The 21,992-nt window shown below is 40.2% G+C and overlaps 1 protein-coding gene across 3 annotated transcripts in view; it reads right to left on the bottom strand.

Annotated features, from left to right (window-relative positions):
• The window catches only part of dock8 (dedicator of cytokinesis 8), a 55,722-nt gene that overhangs the window by 10,824 nt on the left and 22,906 nt on the right, over nucleotides 1-21,992 (bottom strand). For 2 of the 3 annotated variants that reach the window (XM_035907276.2, XM_006789802.3), the window contains exons 9-38: nucleotides 18,222-18,371; nucleotides 17,602-17,682; nucleotides 17,272-17,434; nucleotides 17,037-17,170; nucleotides 16,640-16,724; nucleotides 15,966-16,128; nucleotides 15,057-15,174; nucleotides 14,285-14,355; nucleotides 13,983-14,127; nucleotides 13,672-13,773; nucleotides 13,465-13,560; nucleotides 12,983-13,217; nucleotides 12,477-12,641; nucleotides 12,166-12,344; nucleotides 11,718-11,810; nucleotides 10,219-10,314; nucleotides 9,563-9,712; nucleotides 9,143-9,256; nucleotides 8,899-9,054; nucleotides 8,427-8,566; nucleotides 8,058-8,221; nucleotides 7,110-7,261; nucleotides 5,748-5,930; nucleotides 5,450-5,576; nucleotides 4,995-5,082; nucleotides 4,734-4,830; nucleotides 3,591-3,725; nucleotides 3,042-3,194; nucleotides 810-968; nucleotides 596-696 (exon numbers count right to left, since the gene is read on the bottom strand). In XM_035907276.2, the coding sequence (XP_035763169.2) occupies nucleotides 596-696; nucleotides 810-968; nucleotides 3,042-3,194; nucleotides 3,591-3,725; nucleotides 4,734-4,830; nucleotides 4,995-5,082; nucleotides 5,450-5,576; nucleotides 5,748-5,930; nucleotides 7,110-7,261; nucleotides 8,058-8,221; nucleotides 8,427-8,566; nucleotides 8,899-9,054; nucleotides 9,143-9,256; nucleotides 9,563-9,712; nucleotides 10,219-10,314; nucleotides 11,718-11,810; nucleotides 12,166-12,344; nucleotides 12,477-12,641; nucleotides 12,983-13,217; nucleotides 13,465-13,560; nucleotides 13,672-13,773; nucleotides 13,983-14,127; nucleotides 14,285-14,355; nucleotides 15,057-15,174; nucleotides 15,966-16,128; nucleotides 16,640-16,724; nucleotides 17,037-17,170; nucleotides 17,272-17,434; nucleotides 17,602-17,682; nucleotides 18,222-18,371 (3,995 nt within the window). The remainder of the gene's footprint in view (nucleotides 1-595; nucleotides 697-809; nucleotides 969-3,041; nucleotides 3,195-3,590; nucleotides 3,726-4,733; nucleotides 4,831-4,994; nucleotides 5,083-5,449; nucleotides 5,577-5,747; nucleotides 5,931-7,109; nucleotides 7,262-8,057; nucleotides 8,222-8,426; nucleotides 8,567-8,898; nucleotides 9,055-9,142; nucleotides 9,257-9,562; nucleotides 9,713-10,218; nucleotides 10,315-11,717; nucleotides 11,811-12,165; nucleotides 12,345-12,476; nucleotides 12,642-12,982; nucleotides 13,218-13,464; nucleotides 13,561-13,671; nucleotides 13,774-13,982; nucleotides 14,128-14,284; nucleotides 14,356-15,056; nucleotides 15,175-15,965; nucleotides 16,129-16,639; nucleotides 16,725-17,036; nucleotides 17,171-17,271; nucleotides 17,435-17,601; nucleotides 17,683-18,221; nucleotides 18,372-21,992) is intronic. The other variant, XM_006789803.3, reaches the window with a different exon arrangement.

Genomic DNA, 21,992 nt, shown 5'->3' with positions numbered 1-21,992 from the left:
AATCTAAAACACTGTTTATTTATTTATTTATTTTTGCAAATGACCCTACAAAATTTACAAATTAATTCAAGCATCTGGTGACCACATGTTTTGCTCATCAATGACCTATGTGTGCTAGAAAGCTTGGAGGTATATGTGTAAAGCTAGCAGGTCAGTCTGTAAAGCTACGAGAGACTCGCTATGTGACCGAGACCAAAAACTAAATAGAAAGGTGCATGATAAATGACCATAGGTGACAGCGAAGCACACTGAAGTGCCAAAATAACCAAAAGCACATACATGACCTCTGTCTCAGTGTTTCCCCTTCGTGTTCTCTCACACGCATGCACGCTCGGACACACATACTGTTTGCATTTGCATATACACAAAGCCAGATCAGAAGACTAAACTGCTACCACATGGTTACCATAGCGAGGGCAGCAAATAGAGGCAAAACATCCCAGGCCACAGAGAAATAGGAAACGGTGGTGAAACACAGAGAGAAGCCACAGAGTGATGAGAAAATGATGATAGAGTAGGATGCAAAGAGGAAGACACTGAAGACAGACAGAAACCAAGTGAATGCCTTTTACACCAGATGTTTTTGGTTTCTTACCTGTACATGAGGTCCATGAGCATTTCAGGATCTTCCTGAAACTCCCTCATCTTCACTGTGTCGGATAAAATACTGTTCAGGTTTCTTAGAAGCTCATCCACCTGTAAAAAGAAAAAAAAAAACCCAGACATACATCAAAAAGCAGGCTTAAGGTTATGAATCAAAATCAGTAATGCAACTGCTGAACTGTGTGACTGTGCGTATAACTTTATACCTGGGAGGGAAGCTGAGTATTCTGCATCTCAGTGTCCTCCTCTGCATAGGCCAGGATGGTGCGCAGAGAGCGTCTTAAGTACTCCTCCTGGAAGTCTGAAGACTTGCCCACCAGCGAGGCCAGAGACATGGTGACCTGCATCTTGACTCTCGAGAAATTCTGACAGAAGAGACCGCAGTGAATATGTGTTTAACGCTTTGCACTGTTTGTAAGTGTATATTGGATTTCCACAGTCCAGAATATTAAACCTTTTTTTTCTCCACAGTTTTTCTATAGCATGCAGGGGAAGTACTGGTGACAAAACAGAATAGAACATAACAGGAACTGCAAGATTACATTTTGCATGGAAAAAATAAAGCCCTAACATTTTTTATAACAGTTAAGAAGGAAACGCCATTTCTGGCTGCTCCCTTACTCACAAGAGGTCACCGCAGGAGGTAGGTGGATTTTTTTATTTTTTTTTGTAAACACCGGATGCCCTTCCTGAAGCAACCCCTAAGGGATATGCTTCTCCTCCTGGGACTAAACGGGAATTTTTTGCTTGTGTAAGCCACTACACTGTAATACCTAATAATATGCAGTTTGTCTTTGGAAACATTTTCTTGTTATCACCATTTAATAGCACAATGACTGAGCTACAGCACATATTTTGCTATGCGCTTGGAAAGAATTAATAGTCCCCATTAGCAAGCATGAGCAAATACTGATTGCACAAAAGTCTCCCTGTTTCTCTCCCCCCCACTCCCCTCCCTATCCGATCCTCGTCTCTCCATCCTTCACACTACCTGTCCAAGAAAACAGGTGTGACAAACACCCTTCCATCTTCTGCAGAGAGGATCGTGTGTATGTGTGAGAGAGAATGTGGTCGTGTATGTGTGAAGTCCCATCTATCTCCAGCATGACCAGCTAAGCGGGAAATGATCTCCCATTAGCAGAGACATAATCACCCATGGATCATCTCTACGGCCCCATTCTGTTCAACTGAGCATGGAGCCAGAGCCTAACCACCCATCACTGCCCTCTAACTCAGTGTGTGCATGTGTGTGCGTGTGAGAGAAAAGTACAGAGAAGTAGCCTAAATGATAGCTTAAGTCAACAAATAACCCTCTTTGTCCTTCTTTGTAATTGTATTTCTCATCTGCCCCCTTTTCCTCTTGTTCTCATTTTAACCTCTCCATAAATGGGCCGGTTTTAACAACATTTATCTGTTTTGTGAGGGGGAAAAAGGCTGCAGTTGTCTTTTTTTTCTTTGTCTTTTTAAAGCAGTCTAAAATTAACTAAAATAACAAGGAAGGGAAAAAGTTTCACGACAGACTGAGAACATGACGAGGGGAGATCACGGGATAAAAACATAAACAATGAAAGAGGTAGGGAGTAAGTTCTGCATCAATGAGTCATTCGGCTGCTACGCTAATTCAGATCACAGCTCCCTCTGTATACAGCATATAAACAAACATACGCTGGGACATGCAAAGGAGAAATACTCTATTTAAACTGGAGATGCTGTGCGTGTGTGCATGGGCGTGCATGTGCTGTGCGGGCTGGAGTCTGACTTTCATTAAAGTGTACAGACTGTAAACACAGGAAATATTGACTGCAACAGCAGTTATCGAACCAGCGTGGAGAATGAAAGAAGATACTCTAGCCTCTGCCTCCCTTCCTTCATATCTGTCTTTTCTCAATCATGTCCTTTTCATTCCCCCCTATCATTGCTTCACCTCCGTTACCAACACTTCCCCGACTCTGTCATGACTTTCCTCCTTTCCTGTCTTTCGGCACAAATACTTACACATTCACACGCACATATGCAGTGAATCACGCACAGTTAATACACACATAGAGTTGCTGTCATTAGTTATAGAGGGGTTGGAACATGGGGAGGCAGACAGTGACATATCTCTCTGCTTCCCACTTAGAGACACATCCTTCAGCAGAAACTTTCTTGCTGCACGCTTAAAATAGACACGGAAAAGACATTAAAGCTGAGCAGAAGGGGAAGAGAGCAGAAGATAGGATAAGATCTGTGTGACTCCCTGCTTCTGTGTGTCTTCATGAGAACATGTGTGAGCACTTCAGCTCAAAGTGATATAAAAGCATTTTTTCTGAAAGCTTAAAAAGGGTAGTGCGTGGCTAGTTCTTGATTTGTGGACGTTCCTATGCATCCTTACTGCTCACTAGAACACATAAATAGGATATTGTGTGATTACATGTTGCTGTGATATGTGCGCTTACACTGGCATTACTGTAGCTGTATCTCATGATGAGATAGAGGGTGGCACAGGCCTGGCTTCTGTTCTCATCCACAGGGCTGCTGCAGTACTGAAGCACCTTCTGGCACAGGTCTGCACACTGCTCCGCCTCCTCTTCAAACAACAGATCTCCAAACTGCACGCACACACACACACACACACACACACACACACACACACACACACACACACACACACACACACACACACACACACACACACACACACACACACACACACACACACACACACACACACACACACACACACACACACACACACACACACACACACACACGATGATATACGCAGCCACACACACACACAGATATATACATAAATAATTCTGGCTTGTATCAGCAGTTGGCCACCCACACAAACAAATAAGAACATTTAATTTAGACACAGATAGTGTTCATCTAAACACACCAACCCACACACACACACCACCTCCTGAATTTTCAAAAAGTGAAGCTAAACACACATACGCACACACACACACACACACACACACACGTCATCATGAAACTACCTTGACGACAAGTGCTCTGAGCGTGCTGAAGGTGTGAGAGAGGAAAGTGGTACTCTGGCTGCAGGTGAGAGAGTGGAGTAACACCTTCAGCACCCCGCCAACTACGCTGTCCTTACAATCAGCCAATGGCACCGCCTGAATGTGAGACAGAGAGAAAAATAGATGATATGCTAGGGAAACACTGGGGGAAAAAAAAAAAAAAATCACATGAATACAAAAGTCCCAGTTTAACTTCTTAGCTAGAGAGTACACAACAAGCAGATGAGTAAAAAGTTTATGATAGACCATTAAAGCTGCATAGAGTGGATACCCTCGTGTACCCTTGTCTACTAAGTAACCTTCTACTAGAGGAGAATGATGAGACTGCTTTGTCATATGAAGGCAAAAGTAGCTCAAATAACCAGAAGAGCATCTCGAATTGAACAACATTGAACTTTGAAGCAGATGGGCACCCAGTGCCACTCCTGCCAAATGAGAACAGGAAACTGAGGCGACAGTAACAAGAATTGGAAAATATTGGAAAATGTTGACTGGTTTGCTGAGTCTTGTTTTACTCTACAGCAATTTTTCGTAAGGGCCCAAGTTTGGCATGAAAGCACAGAAAGCAAGCATCCGCCCTGCTGCTGCTGGTGTAATGGTGTGGGGATATTTTCTTGGCACACTTTGTGCCCTTCAGTACCATCTGAGCATTGTTTACATGCCACAGTCAACCTGAATTGTTGCTGCTCATCATGTCCATCCCTTTATGACCATTTTCCGATGGCTGCTTCCAGCAGGATAATGTGCCGTGTCACAAATTTAAGAGAACCTCTAGCTGGTTTCTCAAACAAGAGAGCGAGTTCACTGAAATGGCCTCTGCAGTCACCAGAACTCAAGCCAACAGAACACCTTTGGGATGTTGCAGAACGCAGCCGAGAAATCTGAGTAATGCCACCATGTCAAAATATCTGAGGAATGTATCCAACATGTCGTTGAATCTATACCACGAGGAGTTCAGGCAGTTCTAATACTAGCAAGGTGTAACTAGTGAAGTGGCTGGCGATGATATATAATGACAACTTAGCATAGTAAGTCTAAAATAATTGCAAATGTATTTATTAAATGCACATTAATGTTACTCAGGGTATTTAAGACAGTTCTGACCTGGACGATTGTCTCCAGCAGGTCGAGCACTATGAGGTTTGACTCTGTGGCCAAGTTCCCACTGATCAAAGCTTCCTGGTCCAACTCAGCTTTAGTCCTGATGGAAAATGAGGAAAGAGAGGCAAATATTAAAAATATAAAAGAAAGAAGGAAAAGAAAAAGGAGAGAAAGGGAAAGGCATAGAAGAAGACATCCAGGTGCATCAAGAGGTAATAATTAAAGGGAAAAAACTGAGAAGGAGACACAAAGATTACAACATACTTATCGTGTCTGTCATTGGTCTGTCGCCACTGAGTGAGATCCTTTCTCCAGCGGAGGACCTCTCTCTGACCCATAGTCCTATCTGTTCCTGTGTGGTATATAAAAACAGAGCATGAGAAGAAGAAAAGTACACTTATTGTGCAGACTATAAACTAAAACTGCATCCATGTGGTAGAAGCATGAACAGCCTGTCATGTGAAAAGATTTACTGCAGTGTAAGAAGAAAATTATATGATTAGTGCCTGAAAGTGTGGATTACAAAATAAACAAAAGGCTTTTCATATATGCAGCAATCCTCGACCGCACAACTATAAAAATTATCATAAGATTTCCAAAATCTGAGTGTTGACTATTTTAAGAGGAAGTTCGTGTGTAAATCTTTGAAACATTCTACATTTAAATGTCAGAAAACCAATTCCAGGCTTTATTCCTTAAAGTGCCAAGAAATACATCACCTCCAACTCGTTTCATCATTTCCCCACGGGCTCCCATTCCTCTCAGCAGGGCCTCCTCCAACTGATGTTTGGCCTGCTGAGATTTCTGTAAGGCCTGGGTGCTCACTTTGTCACTGCTCTGCTTTCCCTACAAAACACACAATAAGCACATAGTAACCAGGAAGAAAATACACAAGGATACATTGGTAATATGCACTGAGGAATGTGAGAAAAAACACGTGTAGGGAAGGTATGCAAATACACAAACAGCCAAAGTAGTGCATTAAATTAAATTATTAGAAAACAAGCAAAGACAGACCCTATACTCAAAGCAGGAGATACAGATGGTGAGGAGCTCCAGCAGTTTGTTGAGCTGTGAGGGAGGCATATCTATAGTCCAGCGCTGAATCAGGTTCCCATCGGCATTCTTCATCACCCACAGGAAGCACACCAAAAGGTGGCGACTGGTGTCTGCAGCCAGGGTGGCTATGGATTTACCTTGCTGGGAAGAAGAGAGGACAGAGACAGATATGTGTTGGATCCAATGGAGTGCAGCTCTCACTGAATGGAAATGTGTGCATCTGCTGCAGATCACACATTTAGAAACTGCGTCCTAGAAATAAATTAAACTGTCACACACAAAACAAAATCTATGAAGCTGTTCTAAAACTACACTCTACATGCAATAACGTCATGGATCCAATTCATATTAAATTCATGTGACACAACTGCCAGTGCTCAACCTATTGAGTTATACAGTGTACTCTAACGAGTGCATACAATAAACTAATAGTACATCACTGACAAGCTTCTCTAAACCACAAATATGGTTTCTCACTAGCTTCAATGAAATATGGTTCTCTCCTCCATCTTAACAGGTGTTAAATCTATTGCAGATTCATTTACCTTCACTCGTGAGATGATGAATCACTAGTATAGACGGCTACCGCTGCTTCATTTTGCAGCAGCTTTGATAAATGTAGCCATTAACCTCCTAGTGCTCTAGGTGTCCCACCTAGAACCTTGTTTCCAGGTCTCTGTTTTTTTTGTTTTTTTTAAGAGCAGGACTGCCCGCAGCTTACCACAACCTACATCAAATATTACAGTTTAATCTAAAGCATCTCTTGTTTATCATAGGAAAACATTGTTCTCTCTATGAGTAAGACTCACTGGAAACATTGTTAGAAGGTGGACTGCCCAAAAATGAGGACCAAGTGCTCTGGGGGAGGTGTTTGGTTTTGTGGTGGATACCAGAACAATGGCTCACTCGTGTCAAAATCATATTTTCCACAACAGCACTTCTTGCAGCAACATACAAGGAACTGATTCATCTTTTGGAAAGAAACAGAAGGAAGGTTTTGGCGCCTGTGTTGTTGCTGTAGCTGTACTTGATGGATGTGTTTGTCAGGGAGGATGGCCCTGTTCACTTATGATGGCAATGCCTGCCCATAAACCATCTCCCGGAGACATGTGTGTATGCGTGTGTGTGATTTTTCAGGATGAATGAAGTATGTGTGTGGCTCTGACAGCTAATCAATCTGCTTCTGTGCAGCTCACCTGTTAGGAATGGGAATATTCACAGATATAGTCGCTCACATGCACACATACAAGCACGTCTGAACTTTTAAAAACAACGGGCAGCAGTCCTTTTATTAGGAAATTAAATACACATGGCCATTACCATAGATGCCATGGAAAGAAGAGCGTTCCGTCCCAGTGTGTTGAAGGGGTTCCCAGCAATTGCCATGGCAACAGACTGATTGATAGGTGGGACATTTTCAAGGTCATCATCAGGTCCGCCTGACTTGTTTTTCCCGCTGCGCGAGTCCGAAACTACGGAGGCAATTATATTAAACTGGTGAAGAGAAGGACTGCAGTACACAGGATTACCTTACACCATAAAGTGTAACCCAATTGTATCTCAATTAGAAATAAAATACATAAAACAGAAAAGTTACTTGTTACATCTTTACAGAGTTGAGAAGGTGTTGGTTGGTTGGTTATAAACGTAGATTTAGCAAATAAGTTTCATATGAGTTATTGTCATAAATTAAAATCAATAAAAGCGTAAATATTTGTTTTCATGTAGCTTTCAGAAACACAGCAACAACATAGTATGATGCAATTTTGGGAGTATTGGTGGGAAAGGTGACCTATCATATCCTCTTCATCACTACCATCAGGGCAGCGGTACAAAGATCTGTTAAACAAATCTAAGTGATGTTAAATGGTGTGAAATGGGTGTCACTTGTGCTTGTATTTGATTTTTGGTGACGTTACTGGTAATGTCTTTAATGGCCAACACTTGACGTCTTTTAAATGTGATATATAAATAAAGGTGACTTGACTAGACTTAATGTCTCTAATTGTGATGTCTTTACTGTTGTAGTTATATTTGTCATCACAAGGCATGAATGGAATTTTCAAAAAGGACAAATAAATATAAATATAAATGATTTGTTAATTATGAGCCAAAGGCCCTTCATTTGTTTCTAATAATTAACATTGAACAGAGTCTCAAATCAGCAGAAAGAGAGCTCAGTTTTCTTATCGTAATAAAGTATCATGGAGAACCTTTTCAATGAGCTTGTAGTCTGGAGCAAACCTGTGTGTGTGTGAGCGTACGTACCAGTGAAATCCAGGTAGTTGGTGGATTCTATAATAATCCCCACCAGGGGGAGGTAGAGAGCAGCCACCTTGGCCCTGACTTCAGGTTTGATACAGCGATGGTCAAGATCATGAGCACACAGCAGGCTGTAGATTGCATTGATGGACCTTCTCTGGACCTTTCCCCTGTGAACAAGCATGCATGCTGTTTTATTTAAATAATATCGCCAATGATTAGTACACAGCGTTCACATGTTTACAGAGGTCGATATTGATTTAATTGATATATTTTACGAAACAAATAAGACAGGAGCTTTTTAGTAAGAAAGTAATTAGTCAAGTAAGAAAGCAGGCAGTTTTGAGTAACTTGAAAGTAGCTGTACTTCCATACCCCTCTGACTCCATGTCTAGCGCTGCACTGAGCTCTGTCAGTAACAGACCCGTGAGGTAGTGTTGCTGCTTGAATTCAGGAGAAAGTTCAAACAGAGCCAAGATCCTCTGCTGCTCCTGGAAACTGCATGAGCCAGAACTCTGAAAAGAAAGATAAAATGAAGGAGTGGCAACAAGATTAGCGTAAAAATCTTTCTTAATGGAAAATAAAGCACTTTTTAAACAGAATTTTTCACTGAAAGAAACAAAACAAAACTTAATCTTATCTCATCTAGTCAGTTAAATTACTCCCTAAACTCCCGTTCTGTGTTTGTATTTTTCCCAGTTATCTTCTCCTAGATGGCCAGTCCTTACTTTCATTAACATTTTTGCAGCCACATTAATATTCCTGTATAAATAAACTCAACTTGGTAAAGCGGTAACCCGAGTGTCCAAATAATTCATGTAAAATTTGCACTGGCGAGTGGGCGAACCTGTGAGGAGATGGATGGACACGGTGAGGCGGGTGCGGAGGCAGGGCTGCTGAAGAAGAGGCTCAGGTTGAGATAGTGCTCATGACTGCACAGGATTCGCAGGAACTCTAGACGCATGCTGATCAGCGTCGGCATTGAAACACTCTTAGCCGACATCTAAAAGTGAAAGGGAGCATAAAAGTTTATTTTTTCCAGAATCAGCATCTGGAGGGATATAATTATTAACATTAATCTGTTATTTTACCTGATTGCAATAGTTTTTCACTAGGTGGAAGACAAATCCTCTGTCCATGAGCGACATCAGGTCATAAAGGAAAAAAGCCAGGCTGATGTTGACTTTCTCTGCTTGCTCTACCTCCTAAAACAACAGTCAACAAACAGCAATCAGGAAGCTGCACCAGATGGATCTTACTGAGTATCTAGCTGTGTAAGCTGTGCTCTCGATTCCACAGAGGCAAATATAATTAGCACTCCCAACTTCCTGTTGTTTGGAGGACATCGACAACATGTACAGTCAGGTTGAAATTGCCTCTCTCAACACAACCCAGGAGGACAGAAGGTACACGAATGCGCTCGGCTGCAGAGTTTGCAGATCGAAGTCAAATTGATTAGGCTCAGAAGCTCACGATTTATTTTCGTCGTCATCATTACTAACGTTTCTTACCTTTTGTTGTTTGACCAGGATGGTCCCAATCTCAGCTGTAACCACAGAGACAATGGTGGTGATGTCATCTTTAAATCGGTCAGAGAAGCGACTTCTGCGAGGAATATTGTACTTGTCCAGCTGGGACACATGCTGAGCCATGCTTTTCACCTGTTTAAACCATAACACACCCAATGATAATTGTTAAGAAAAGGTGAAAAACGCAAACTTTGATTTTTCTTTTTGTTAAAAAGGTGGCCTGATAGTTAAAGAGGGCAGTGTTTGATTATTTTATCATCAGCTTCTATTTTCAAATCAACAAGCCTATCAAGCCACGCAAAAATCCCTAATTTAATTGAAGTAAGCAATGAGGTTGATGGTAGAAGCATAAATAAGCAAGACGAATTGAGTGAATGAGCATGAATGTCAGTGATGACACAGCTGAATTGCAAGACAGAATATAAATTGTCAAGCGGTTTTTGTAATTTATTGCCTCGGGCGCTTTCGAACACCCTCTTAATAGTCATACAATACTACCACTATCAGTTATCTTTGAAGGTGTTTGGCCATGAGGTCACATTTGCTTGATATGACTCATTTTTATAACTCAGTCTATTTATCATTAACATCTGTGGATGCCTTCCCTCTTGCAGAGAGGTGTAAAAATAAGCACTGACCAGCAGCTCAAAGAAGAACCAGGCATATTTGTAGGCATTTTCTCTGCAGACCCCGGTGCTGACAACCATTTGCAGGGCCAGCTCCTCATGAAATTGCTGCAAGAGAGAAAATACAAAAGCTTTAATTCACGAGAACCCGTCTCACCCCGATAGCAGGTAGAGAATTTTTTTAAAGACTGCCTCATAATTGGAGTTCTAATAGATTATTATATTAACATATTGCTGTGAACTGGTTTTAATATGCTGGCTGCTTTGAATAGACACAAAAAAAAGCATAAACCGCTCCAATATCAGTGTCACCAGTGTCACACTGCCACCTTGTGGTCATAAGGGGGAACTGGCGGATGAAAGTATTTGTTTAGCTGTATTACAGGATGTTTGAGATAGAAGTAATGTTGAAATAGAACACAGAAATCAAACACAGCTTTTATGGTATCGTTCCATGTACTGCTACAGAATTATTTTTCAGTCACTGCTGTGTCTCTAACGTATAACAGAGATGACTAACCAGAATTTCTACTTCAAAAACTAAAATAACAAGGCTTTTCATTTATTCTTAATTGAAAGCAATTCAGTTAGACATTAAAACCCACATATGTTTTAGCCTTTATTTACAGCTACATACAATGTTTTTAAAAAGACATTATGTGTTGCCTTGCCCTTGTGTACTGTAACTGTCTTGATTGGAGACTTTAAGTAAGGCTCTAACAATGAATAGCAGTGAAACAAGCCTGCACTGATAAATTCTTCTGTACACAATAACATCTGAATGACAGCTTTCAAATAAATCAAATAAATATATCAAAGAGCCTCAAAAATACTGATTAAATATCAGTTCATTTCATAAATTCACATATTCCATTTCCATCTCAAAAAGATAATTAGTAATGCCATCCAACCTCCTCACCACAGAGGGATATTGTTCAGGTTTCATGCCATTAACATGTAAATGACTATAATGAGGTGTAAATGTTGCATTAGCTATGACACTACATACAGTCATGGTCACAGGTGCTAAACATTCAGTGGGCCCATACAGTAAAAACTGTAATTTCCCCAGTTAATCAAGTTATTTGAATGTAACTCCTACACCGTGTCTTGCTTACCCCCAATACATGAATTAAATTAGCCTGTTTCGGTCCGGCTAACCTTCTTCGAGTACAAAGGTAATGTCTGTTGACTTACACGAGTATACACACATGCACAGTCAGCATATTCAGTATATGTGACGGCATAAAAATGGTATTTAATCTTTTAAATGGGAAGACATGAATAACAGAGACGGATCACCTTTGATGAAAACAACAGATATCCATCAGTTTAGATAAAGTCAATGTTGATACAAATCATTAAAAGGAAATATATTACCCAGTTCATACTCATTCCTTGCCGTTTTCTGTATCATTATTTTCCGTCTCTAATTCTTTTATAAAAATGTAATTGCACTGCTACATAATAAAATGGGTCCAAAAAGGTGAAAGAAAGTGAGAACTTTGAACCTTTCTGTTGGATGGCCTGGTGTTTCCTGATGGGTTCTGATGGTTGTTTACGTCTACGTAGGTGGACATGCGGCTGCCTGGGTTGTTGTGGCCCTGGAGACAGTAACACACAAGTTCCATCACATTGGATGTGATGGATGCATTCATTAGAGTGGGTGTCTAGTGGCCTATTACAATAGCTAATGTACTGTGGGGATGAAGAGCAAATGGCTATTTTGTGTGTATGAAGATGCATGCTGGCATATTTACATACTGTACTTTGTGTGTGTGTTCTCAATTAGGCAAATTCATACAGTACATTAGCCTAGTGCAACATGGACTTAGTAAAACCTTAAAGAGTATGTTAAAATAAAAAAAATGTGGACACAAGCTAAACTAACTTTTCTGTATTTTGCACCAGATCCAGGTTAAGACATGAGAAATCTCAGCTGATGAAGCTGCTCAGTACCTTCGCAGAGAGAATATTTTTGACCTCGTCATCTTCAGCGGAGTTATGCGGGCCTGGGATATCAGGGTTGCTGCTGCTTCTGATCCTGGACTGGAGAAGCATACTGCCAACGGTGGCAGCCGTGGCCCGACCCATAGTGCTGTATCGGCTCTCTGCTGAAGGTACTGCGCCACCTGTACCTGATCACATGTTCATAGATACAAAAGGAAAAAAGAAACAAAGAAAATTCTTAATACTTGAAACACTCAGAGCAAACATGTTCACAGGAACGACAAAACAAAAGAAATGCATCTTTTTAAATGATGAAGCACCTGGATTCTGCATGTCTCGAGGGGGATCGGGCAGGCGAAACACCCAGTAGAGGTAGGTTGCCAAGAGGCTGTTCCTACCCAGCTGGTCCCTGATCAGTTCCTGGCTGTTATGAAGGCTGTTGACGATGGACACCACTGACTCAAAGGCTATCTGTGCCAGATTGGCTGCAGAAAGGAAGCATGGATTAAAAAAAAAAAATCCAGTAATTAAATGAGTACAGTGAATGAAAAATAAATCTGATTAATTTACCTAATTTAGCTTCAAATCTGATGATTTATGGGATTTTTTTTTTTTTTTGCAGTGTTGGTTAAATAAAAGTACAAATATAAAGTGGTAATCTGTTTTCTGGGGATATATCTTTCACAGTTTTTTCATGGTAGCTCAATAACTAAATTGAGAATATGTTGGGGGAAAAAAAATCAACTTGAAAGACATTTTTAAATGTAGCACCACAATCACTGCTATACATCCAATATATACATGATACAATACAGAGTCCACTCACCGGTCTGGCCAGCAATGACCATGGGCTGCATGATGAGAGTGAAGAGTTTATCTAGCACTCGGTGGAGGGAGAGGACCAGAGCCTCTAGACTGGATGAGGACAGGGCTATGATGCTGAGCTTCAGCTCATGCTCCAGCTTGTTCTCTGGAATCTTCTCCTCCCTGATCCGCACAGGGAATGTTACTCCACCCTCCAGTGCATGGCAGAGGGTGAAGAAACGCTCCAGGTGGTTGTCCTGGTAGGGAGAAGGCAGGGTTTGTTAGAACGGGAAGCAGGGAGAGCAAAAGCAACAGAGGAGAGGAGACGGAGAAAGAAACAAATGTACTGCGACAGAGTCGGGACATGCTTCAGGGCAAATGCAACAACGACATGGACACTTGCGGTATGCATGTGTGTACTGATGTATACAGACAGACAGGGTGAGCCAAAAAGACATTCACTGTGATGCTGTGTTTGTCTGGAGGCATCCAGCCTTCGCTCACCTGTGTGTGCACGGATGACACGGCCTGGATTTCAAGGTTGAAAAGTCCCTTGTGACCCTCCATCCACTTGACTGGAGGGACCTGAAGAGGAAGTTTCTACAAGACACAGGAAATATAAATATGACTTTTGTGCCTGTGTTTACTACTCTACTTTCAAAATAATAATAAAAAAAAAGTTTTAATCTTTTAACAGGAGGATGTTTATACCTCAGGTGTGTGTAGAGAGTAGTTGACAGGGAGACGCTCCAAGATGATGGGCAGACAGTACTGACCAGTCTGCAGTCGATCAATATTCAATATGGGCAGCCACTGCATCAGAGGAAAAAAGACAAATTCAGCATGTCAGCCGAGCTTCAACGATTTAGAAACGCAGCAGTCAGACACACAAATGTCACAACATATTAATAGTAAAATGTATGGCAACACTTTCCTTTGACAGTGATGACAGCGATTTGCCAGCTGAAACACTAAACAGTCTTTTTCTTTGTTCTTAAGATGTGTGATGTGTAAAAGCTTACAGAGTATCCAATGAGCGTCTCACAGCTTCCGCTCTGGTTCTGTTTCTGCTGACAGCTGATGTGGAAGAACGTGAACAGCAAGTGATGCCTCTCCGTCAGACGTGCTGGAAGAGCAATCTTCACTTCCTCATAGAAGTCTGGAGACCTTACAGATGGGGAAATACGGAGTAACAAGAGGATGCAACCGGAAGGAAACGAGAAAAACAAAAAGATAAATGAAGACAAGGTACTCTGATTGTTCAAAATGGATAAAAAGATGCTAACACAGTCCAGTGTAACAAAACACAATAATGTGTCCTTACTTGTTATGGTAGGTAACAGGGGTATAGACTTCACTTAAAAATTCAGGGCCACTCGATTTCCCAAAAATGACCTGAATATAGAGACAGAAGAAGAAAAGAATAAAAAAGTACTTTTAATTTAACATGATCAATTTGAATCCTCTGTGTAGACTGTGCTTGACTTGAATGTTCATCTGAACTACTGACCCAAACTGTCAGAGTTTGGGTCAGTAAATAGACTGTGACCAATATATCAGCCGATATTAGCCATCTGCTGAAATGGCAATATCGGCATTTATACAGGCTGACAGCAGTCAGACTGTACAATACCCACACAGGATAAATACTGTTTAAAAACACATTTATATATTATTATTACTCCTGCTGCACATTATGTGCAAATAAAAATAAAAATCTTGGCATATTTAACTGTATATTGTAACCATCTGTGCAGAGTTTTAGCTTTTTTCCTGTACAATATTTATTTATCTACTTTTGTCTACTTTAAAAAACTAATATATCTCTAATTCAACTTTTCTTCCTGTCCCTTGTGCTGCTGGAACAAATAAAAATTAAATAAAGTCTGTCTTATGACTATTGAGGTTGCATAGTTTATCCACCAGAGGGCATTTTGCAACTTCCCTGTTGACAAGCAGCTGGGAAATAATTTGTGAGAATAAAACAATTATTAAACTGCACTTTCATATAAATAAATCACCAAATATCAGTAAAAGTTAGGTTAAATCAGTTTTAGTGTAAAAATGAGTGACAGGTAATGAACAACTGCACTCACACACATAGCCGAGCCAGGATCCTCTCCACTCATAAACTGGATTTTGATGGTAATATTTCTTGCCGATGTCAACCTGTTGACAAAGTTGAGCCTCTGGGGGTAGACATAGAGCAGATTCCTGCACATGCAAAGGGAGAGAAACTGTGTCAGGAACACTGTTGGTTTAGAAAAAACAGTCAAATAAATAAATTATGCTATACTTTATGTAAACCGAAGCAGTTTTATTATTTCTCACTAGATGGCACTGTCTGTACAACAGCTGCAGGGCTGATGCGACAGTAATGTCAGAGAAATGTAAAGCCAACCAGTAATTATCTGTGTTTTTTTGTGGGTTTAATTCAACATTGTAATCTGTTGTGAAACCTGAAATACAGGAAAACACCAAAGATTCCACTGAACACTTGTTTAGAGAACATCAGCATGCAATTACCGAGCCTTGTTCATGCATGTTTTTTTTTTTTAGATTGGAGTACTGAGAAGAATTAAATCCCCATTCTTGACTCTGTACTGTTAACTGACTGATGGTAATTTAGCAGGTGGCCTGGATGGAAATGCCTAAAAATATAAACTACACTAAAAAGGAGAACAACTTCTAATGTCAGCTCTTGAGTGATCTTGTTGAGCGAGAGTTCATGTTGCCTCTGGCCCTTTGTTCGAAATGTGCTGCCTATTTTAACAAAGAAACCTGTTTATATTGTTAGCAAGAATAACTTGTTGTTGGGCTTGTTTGCTTTTCATCCCTTGAAGGTGCAAGGCTTGCATAAGTAGTTTCCTTTTCTCTAAGAAAGCTAAAGTCACAAAAAACATTCAGGACACAGAAACGCAAAGAATAAAATATCCCACAATCTCACATTTAAATGTTTAAGGAGCATGAGTTTATTTGCCAACATAGTGCATACTCCAGCCCACCTGTAGATGTTGTGGGGAACATAAACCTCACTGGAGGGGAACTCCAGCACCTCCTTAATGAGACGAGTGCTTTTCTCAGCCACAGGTTTAAGAGGGATAAGCTCAGTTGACAAACATGATGTTGGTGTATCGTTGACTGGAGACATGTCCAATTTTATGGTACCTAGAAGATGAAAAGGTCAAAGGTCAGTAACCTGCATATGCAATATCCAGAATAAAGCCTATGATATCATTTAATAATATATAAACTGGCACACTGCTTTTTTGTCAAGAGCTGGATGAGAAGTACCACTGGTTTAGGTGTCCTCTTCAGGAAGCAACCGCAAAGCTTAGTAATGAAATATACCGACTTGAAATTTAAAGCATGCTATGAACAAGATTTTAGCTCTTTTAAAAAATTATTTGTAAAGTGTGACATCACTGTGCTGTGTTTTTGCAATTTCCTGTACCCAAACGCTCTATATGGATGAAAGTATCAGGCTACAGGTGCTGGTTTAACTGTCTGAGTTAAACAGGTGACCTATGTGACTTAAAACTATTGCAGAGGTCCAGGTCTCTCTCTATCACACGCGCTCTTTCTAAACTTTCTTTCCATCGACAAATTTTATCAATTTTCTCTGCAGCAAAAAAGAAAACATTAGCAATAAAAATATACTCATGTAATGAGTGATAACCTGGTATTGTCTTGATTCTCTTCTGTGGTTTTTTCATCTCAGTCAGGGACTTGAGCAAATCCTCATCGCTTAGACGATCTCCTTCCTAAAAAAACACAGTGATTTTATTTTATTTTTTTTTTTTTTTTAAATGAAAAACCCAGATGACAAGGACCAAATAAACCATTAGAGCAATAAAAAAAATATACAAACATTGGAATATACATGTAATTTTTCACAGTAATGGCCCTACAGGTTTGAATAATAGAATCTGATGAAACACATAGGATTTTTATCAAAGTCCAAGATGTAAACACAAGCATGTCTGTCTGGGAAACTTTATCTTTATCTGGTATCTTACTGCATTTCAAGCATTTTCACAGATTTATCCATTTCTTTGCTTGGACAGCAGACAAACCTGTTTGATGATGGTGGAGATGGTGATGGTGGCAGGCTTGAAGCCAGAAACGTTGCAAAACGGTTCATCGATGGTACTGTAACGTTCAGAGTTCCTCCTAGGGAGTCCTCTCCGGTCAATGCTGCTGGATTTTCCTGAGGAAAAAAGGGTCAAGTGTGATACTAAGCTTCAAGGACTCTTAGGAAATGCAGACAAATGCAAAGTGATCAGAAGGTAAGATGACGCTAGCACACACCTCCTTTTGTGTTCTCGGAGTCTGTGATGTCACGCTCCAATGTAGCAGAGCTGATCACTTCCATTATATTAACAGTTGCCCAGGCAAATGGCATGCGATAGTGGCCCAGCCTCTGGCAGAAACTATCCGCCTGGTTCCGCAGCTTCTCAATTTTGTCCTTGTTCTGACCATAAAGACATAAATAAATAAATAAATAAATAAAGCTAGCCATTTTGAAAAACATCAGCTCCAGAATCGTTTTACATACCCAGCAAGTATTAATAAGAGGCTAAAAGGTAAACTGGAGAGCATTTTTTGTAAATAATTTGACTGTTTGTCTGCACTCATTACCTTTCCAGAGTCGCATTCCCTCAGTGTCACGTAGGGGTCGACACAGTCACTGATCTCTCCCTGCTGAAGGACCTTTTCAATCTGAAACACAAGCAGGAAGTAAAAATTGCAAACATTAATTATATCAAGGCCACAACAACAGTTTACGATGAACTGCACAAACTCTATATTACTGCTGACTCTTCTTCAAAACTCCAATGACTCTAACGACACTGCAGAGTCCAATTCATAACTGATGGTGTCCCATTGTGTGTTTTTCTATCCAGGTATGCTTTTACCGCTTTTGTAGTGTGTTTGGGATCGGTGTTGTACTGAAAAATAAAGCCACTGCTAATCAGATGCTTTTTTAGATGGTATTACATGATAGATCAAAATCTCCATGTTCAAAATTCCCCACATCACTTGCTGAAATGCAGCTAAACTATAACAGAGCCTCCACTGTGTTTTATTAATGCCTTTAAGATGCTATTCATCCGCTGCATAGTATATTTGCTTTTTTTAGGCCTACCATTTCTGCTTTTTTCCTCTATTTAACTGAAATCTTTTAAGGACACCATGCTGAGACACCACGCTTAGATTGCCACCATGTCTCAGTGGATTGCAATAGATTTTCTCATTACCTTGATGACCAGATATATATCTGTGGAAGGGTAGGTGATAGAGAAGATGGCAGATTTGGCTGTCGAGGACGGATCAATGTGGTCAGTGTGATTTTTCAAGAAGTTCTTAAACTGTTCAGAGTTCAGGTCACAGTAGAAATTCTCAGATATCTGCAGGGAAACAGATGAAACATTTTACTTTGGAGAAACAGAAAATTGTCTTCTTACCAAAATTAAATCCAGGATTACATTTGTGTTGGTAATCAGGGCATAACAAACTGGAAGGTTTCTGATGAGAGACTGAAAGAATACATTAATCTAGGTGATTAGTTTGATGTAAACCAAATGTTCATCTGTTCAGTCCGCTTTGCTGTTTCTCTTCTCACCTCTATAATGACCTCTGTGTAGGAACACAGCCATATGTCCTGATGTGGGCCGGCCTGGTATCTGTCATGTGATCCTATTCACTGGAAAGCCAGTAACTACTCTACCTCATTCTGCTTATCCCACAGGGCCTCCACTACACTGACCACACCAAGAAGCCTGTAGAAAGCCAAGCTTGGCTGATAACTAAAATCCTCAAAGCAGCAACTTTATTCAAGATAAGCACAAGAAAATGTTCAATGATGATGACTTCTGGCATACTTCCATGCTTGTGTAACATGCCAAAAGGACAAAACTCGGCACAGATTCTGAGACGGAAACAACCCAGTTAACTTAAGAAAAAGGAAAGAAAAAAAAAAAAGAGCCACACTCTACCTCTTACTGAAAAATGACTTCTTGGAATCAGAGAAATAACAATCTTGGTAATCAAAGCCAGCTGACTAAAATATCCTCTGCTCATAAAGAAAAATAAACCGGTCAAAGGACGAGTGTTAAATGAGTCAACATTTTCAGTAAATCATAATAGCATTCATTTGAGAAAACTTCAAATTTTGATGTAATGAGACACAAGGAATGTAAAAACCTCTTCAACATGATATTTTTAAACCCCAAACACCATGCCCGTGACTGACTGACACACACAAACACTAGCACACACTGTTTCAGGACAGATGATTAACATTTTCTGATGGGGAGCACTTGCAAACACCCTGTGCTGCCAATTTAGCAGCTGGACGCTACAATGACTCCTTTTGCAGCTTCATTCAAACACAGATCTGAGTGGCAAATGTTCAGGCAGACATATGACAGCCGCTTCCTTTACAAATATTAGACAATATAGCTCCATAAATCCATTAGACTGTTCTTTCAAGGCCTCTGCTTTTCTGAAGTCTTGCCAACTGTGGTTTCATTATTGCGTCCTCCCACTTGGCTCCAGTCTGTCGAGTAAAATGTGGCTTTCCTTGTGTTGCAAAGTAACACCAAGACAACAAACGAAGAAAAAAAAAACCCTAATGGATATTCCTTTTTGCTAAAAGAACATAATGTTTTGTTTTTTGCCTACTCATAAACCTCTGCTTACATTCATGAATATTGCATTATAAGTAGGCCACTTGTTAGGTCAAATCCCGTGTCTGCACTTTGGCTTATTGACCAGAGAGACTTTGATTTATATGAACATCTGCACAGATGTGAAACAATGAAAATGATGTAAACAAAACCAAACAAAACCTCCGTGAGGCAACGAGGGATGCGGGAAAACGAAGAACAGCAAGTAAGAAAACAGAAGATAAGACTCTCATAAAGAAAACGACTTGCACTGAGCACTGCAGAAGAAAGAGAAAAGAAACAAGATAAAGTAAAAGTGAACAGTTCAGAGATTAAAAAAAAGAAGCCTTAACAACAACTGACAAAACAAGCTTGGCAGTTTCTCCTTCGTTCACAGACGCACTTTGTGTTTACAGTTCAAGTTCATGTTTGCAGACACAGTTCATTAACTAGTGTCTAGTCAGTGTAATAAGCTGGAAATTATACTAACCTCTGCAAGGATACACTTCAGCTCAGCACATAACAAAAATGCATGACACTGTCACACTTAAGCGCTGCTCTTAAAGTCTTCCAACAGAACCAAAAACAACCCTCGTTTATGTCATATTAGTATGTTTTATTGCAAGAAATAATTCATACACTGATTCTGACCCAAGACCAGGTTAGATATGGCCCAGTTTTGAAAATTGTGATGTATTAAATTGCCCTATCTCACCCAACAGAGTATCTTAAAGCCATTAGTCCTCCAGGCAAGCCAGAGTAAAGCAGGGCAGCACAGATGAGAGGGCAAACCCGGTGGCTAAAACCTCGTCTTATGTGAGAGATCCACGAGCACTTAATCCTTCCAACCCCTACTACTATCCAGCTGTGTCAATCCACAGAAAAACAAACAAACAGCCACAGCTCAGAAATGCTTTACTGCAAAAATAATGTGCAGTATTAGTAGATACAAGGCCAAACATGACGACCCCCGAGGCTATAAATTTCTGAGGATGATGAGACATAAAACCTTATAGATTACAGTGATCCCTTACTACACAGCAGAGCTGACTTTCCAAAGCCACTACAAGACCGCGCCAGATCAACAAGATGCAAATAATATGCAAAAGCTACCTTTAAAACTGTGATTTTTATTAAGTATACAATACTTGTAACTATTGGTTTTTGATATTCAGTCATTTTTTTGTCCAGCTTGTGTTTTGTGAAAGTAACCCATTATAAAATACACAGCAAGTATCCAAACCATGTGACTGTCTATCAGTGTTGAGGATTGATATGTGACCAGTAATGTTTTATTAAACATTAGCAGGATTGTTATGGTGGTTGTTTGTCGTGTGATATCAAACAGTCCCCAGCAGTGTGCTCAGTTGCATTAACAGTCTCTAATTTTATGGTAGTTTCTTTATTAATGGAAAGAGACAGAATATCAACCAAAAACCCAGAAAAAAAACCCACATTACATAAAAGTATAATACGTATAAACTTATATTATCAAGTAGCTATTGAGCATTGAGTGAAACAAGTATTTGATGCCCAAGCAAAACATGACTTATTTTACGGTAAGCTGTAAGATATTTCTTAAAGTAGGTCACCAGGTGTGCACTCAGGAGTGATACTGGACCACTCCTCTTACAGTTTCCTGGTTTTCTCCAAACAGCGGTTTGAGCTGATGCCAAAGACCTCTAGCACAGTTTAGAAGGCCTATACATGTACAAGCCTTCATGAGCAGAGGGACCTTGCAAGTGCTACAAGATTTCAATAGATTACGCTGTAGTTTGTTATCTGTGGTGTTCATGGTGCCTTCAGATCATTAACACGCAAGGAGCGTGTTTTTGCAGTTTTGGCAGATCCACCATCTTTCTCATGATCATCATTACCCTGTGAGGAAAGATTTATATTTCTTCCCTTTCCGAATTGTCGCACCACGAGTTGTCACCTTCTCACCAAGCTTCTTGTTGACAGCCTCATAGTCCATTCCAGCTTTGTGAAGGTCTACAGTCTTGTCCTTGACATCCTTTGACATTTCTTTGGTCTTGCCCAATCGTGATGGAGAGGTTGGAATGGAAGAAGCCCATTTTGTGGACAGGTGTGCTTTATACATATAACAAGCAATAGATGTAATGGACTGGTTGACTGTGGGAGCAGAATTCTGTCAATGTGGGTTTTTGGGGGGGATTTTTGGTTGATATTCAGTTTCTCTCCACTAAAATGAAACTATCATAAAAATTAGAGACTGCTCACTTTAAAAGAAATTAATAAACTTACATATTCAGCCAGGGATAAAATAATTATTTCTCCCAGCTGTGTGTGAAAATGCTAAAATACACAGCAAGTATCCAAACAAGCAGAGAGTCCCAAGAC

Source organism: Neolamprologus brichardi, chromosome 12 (genome assembly GCF_056152115.1).
Source record: "Neolamprologus brichardi isolate AB-2024 chromosome 12, ASM5615211v1, whole genome shotgun sequence".
Classification (NCBI taxonomy): domain Eukaryota; kingdom Metazoa; phylum Chordata; class Actinopteri; order Cichliformes; family Cichlidae; genus Neolamprologus; species Neolamprologus brichardi.
This window is presented reverse-complemented; position numbering and strand designations above follow the sequence as displayed.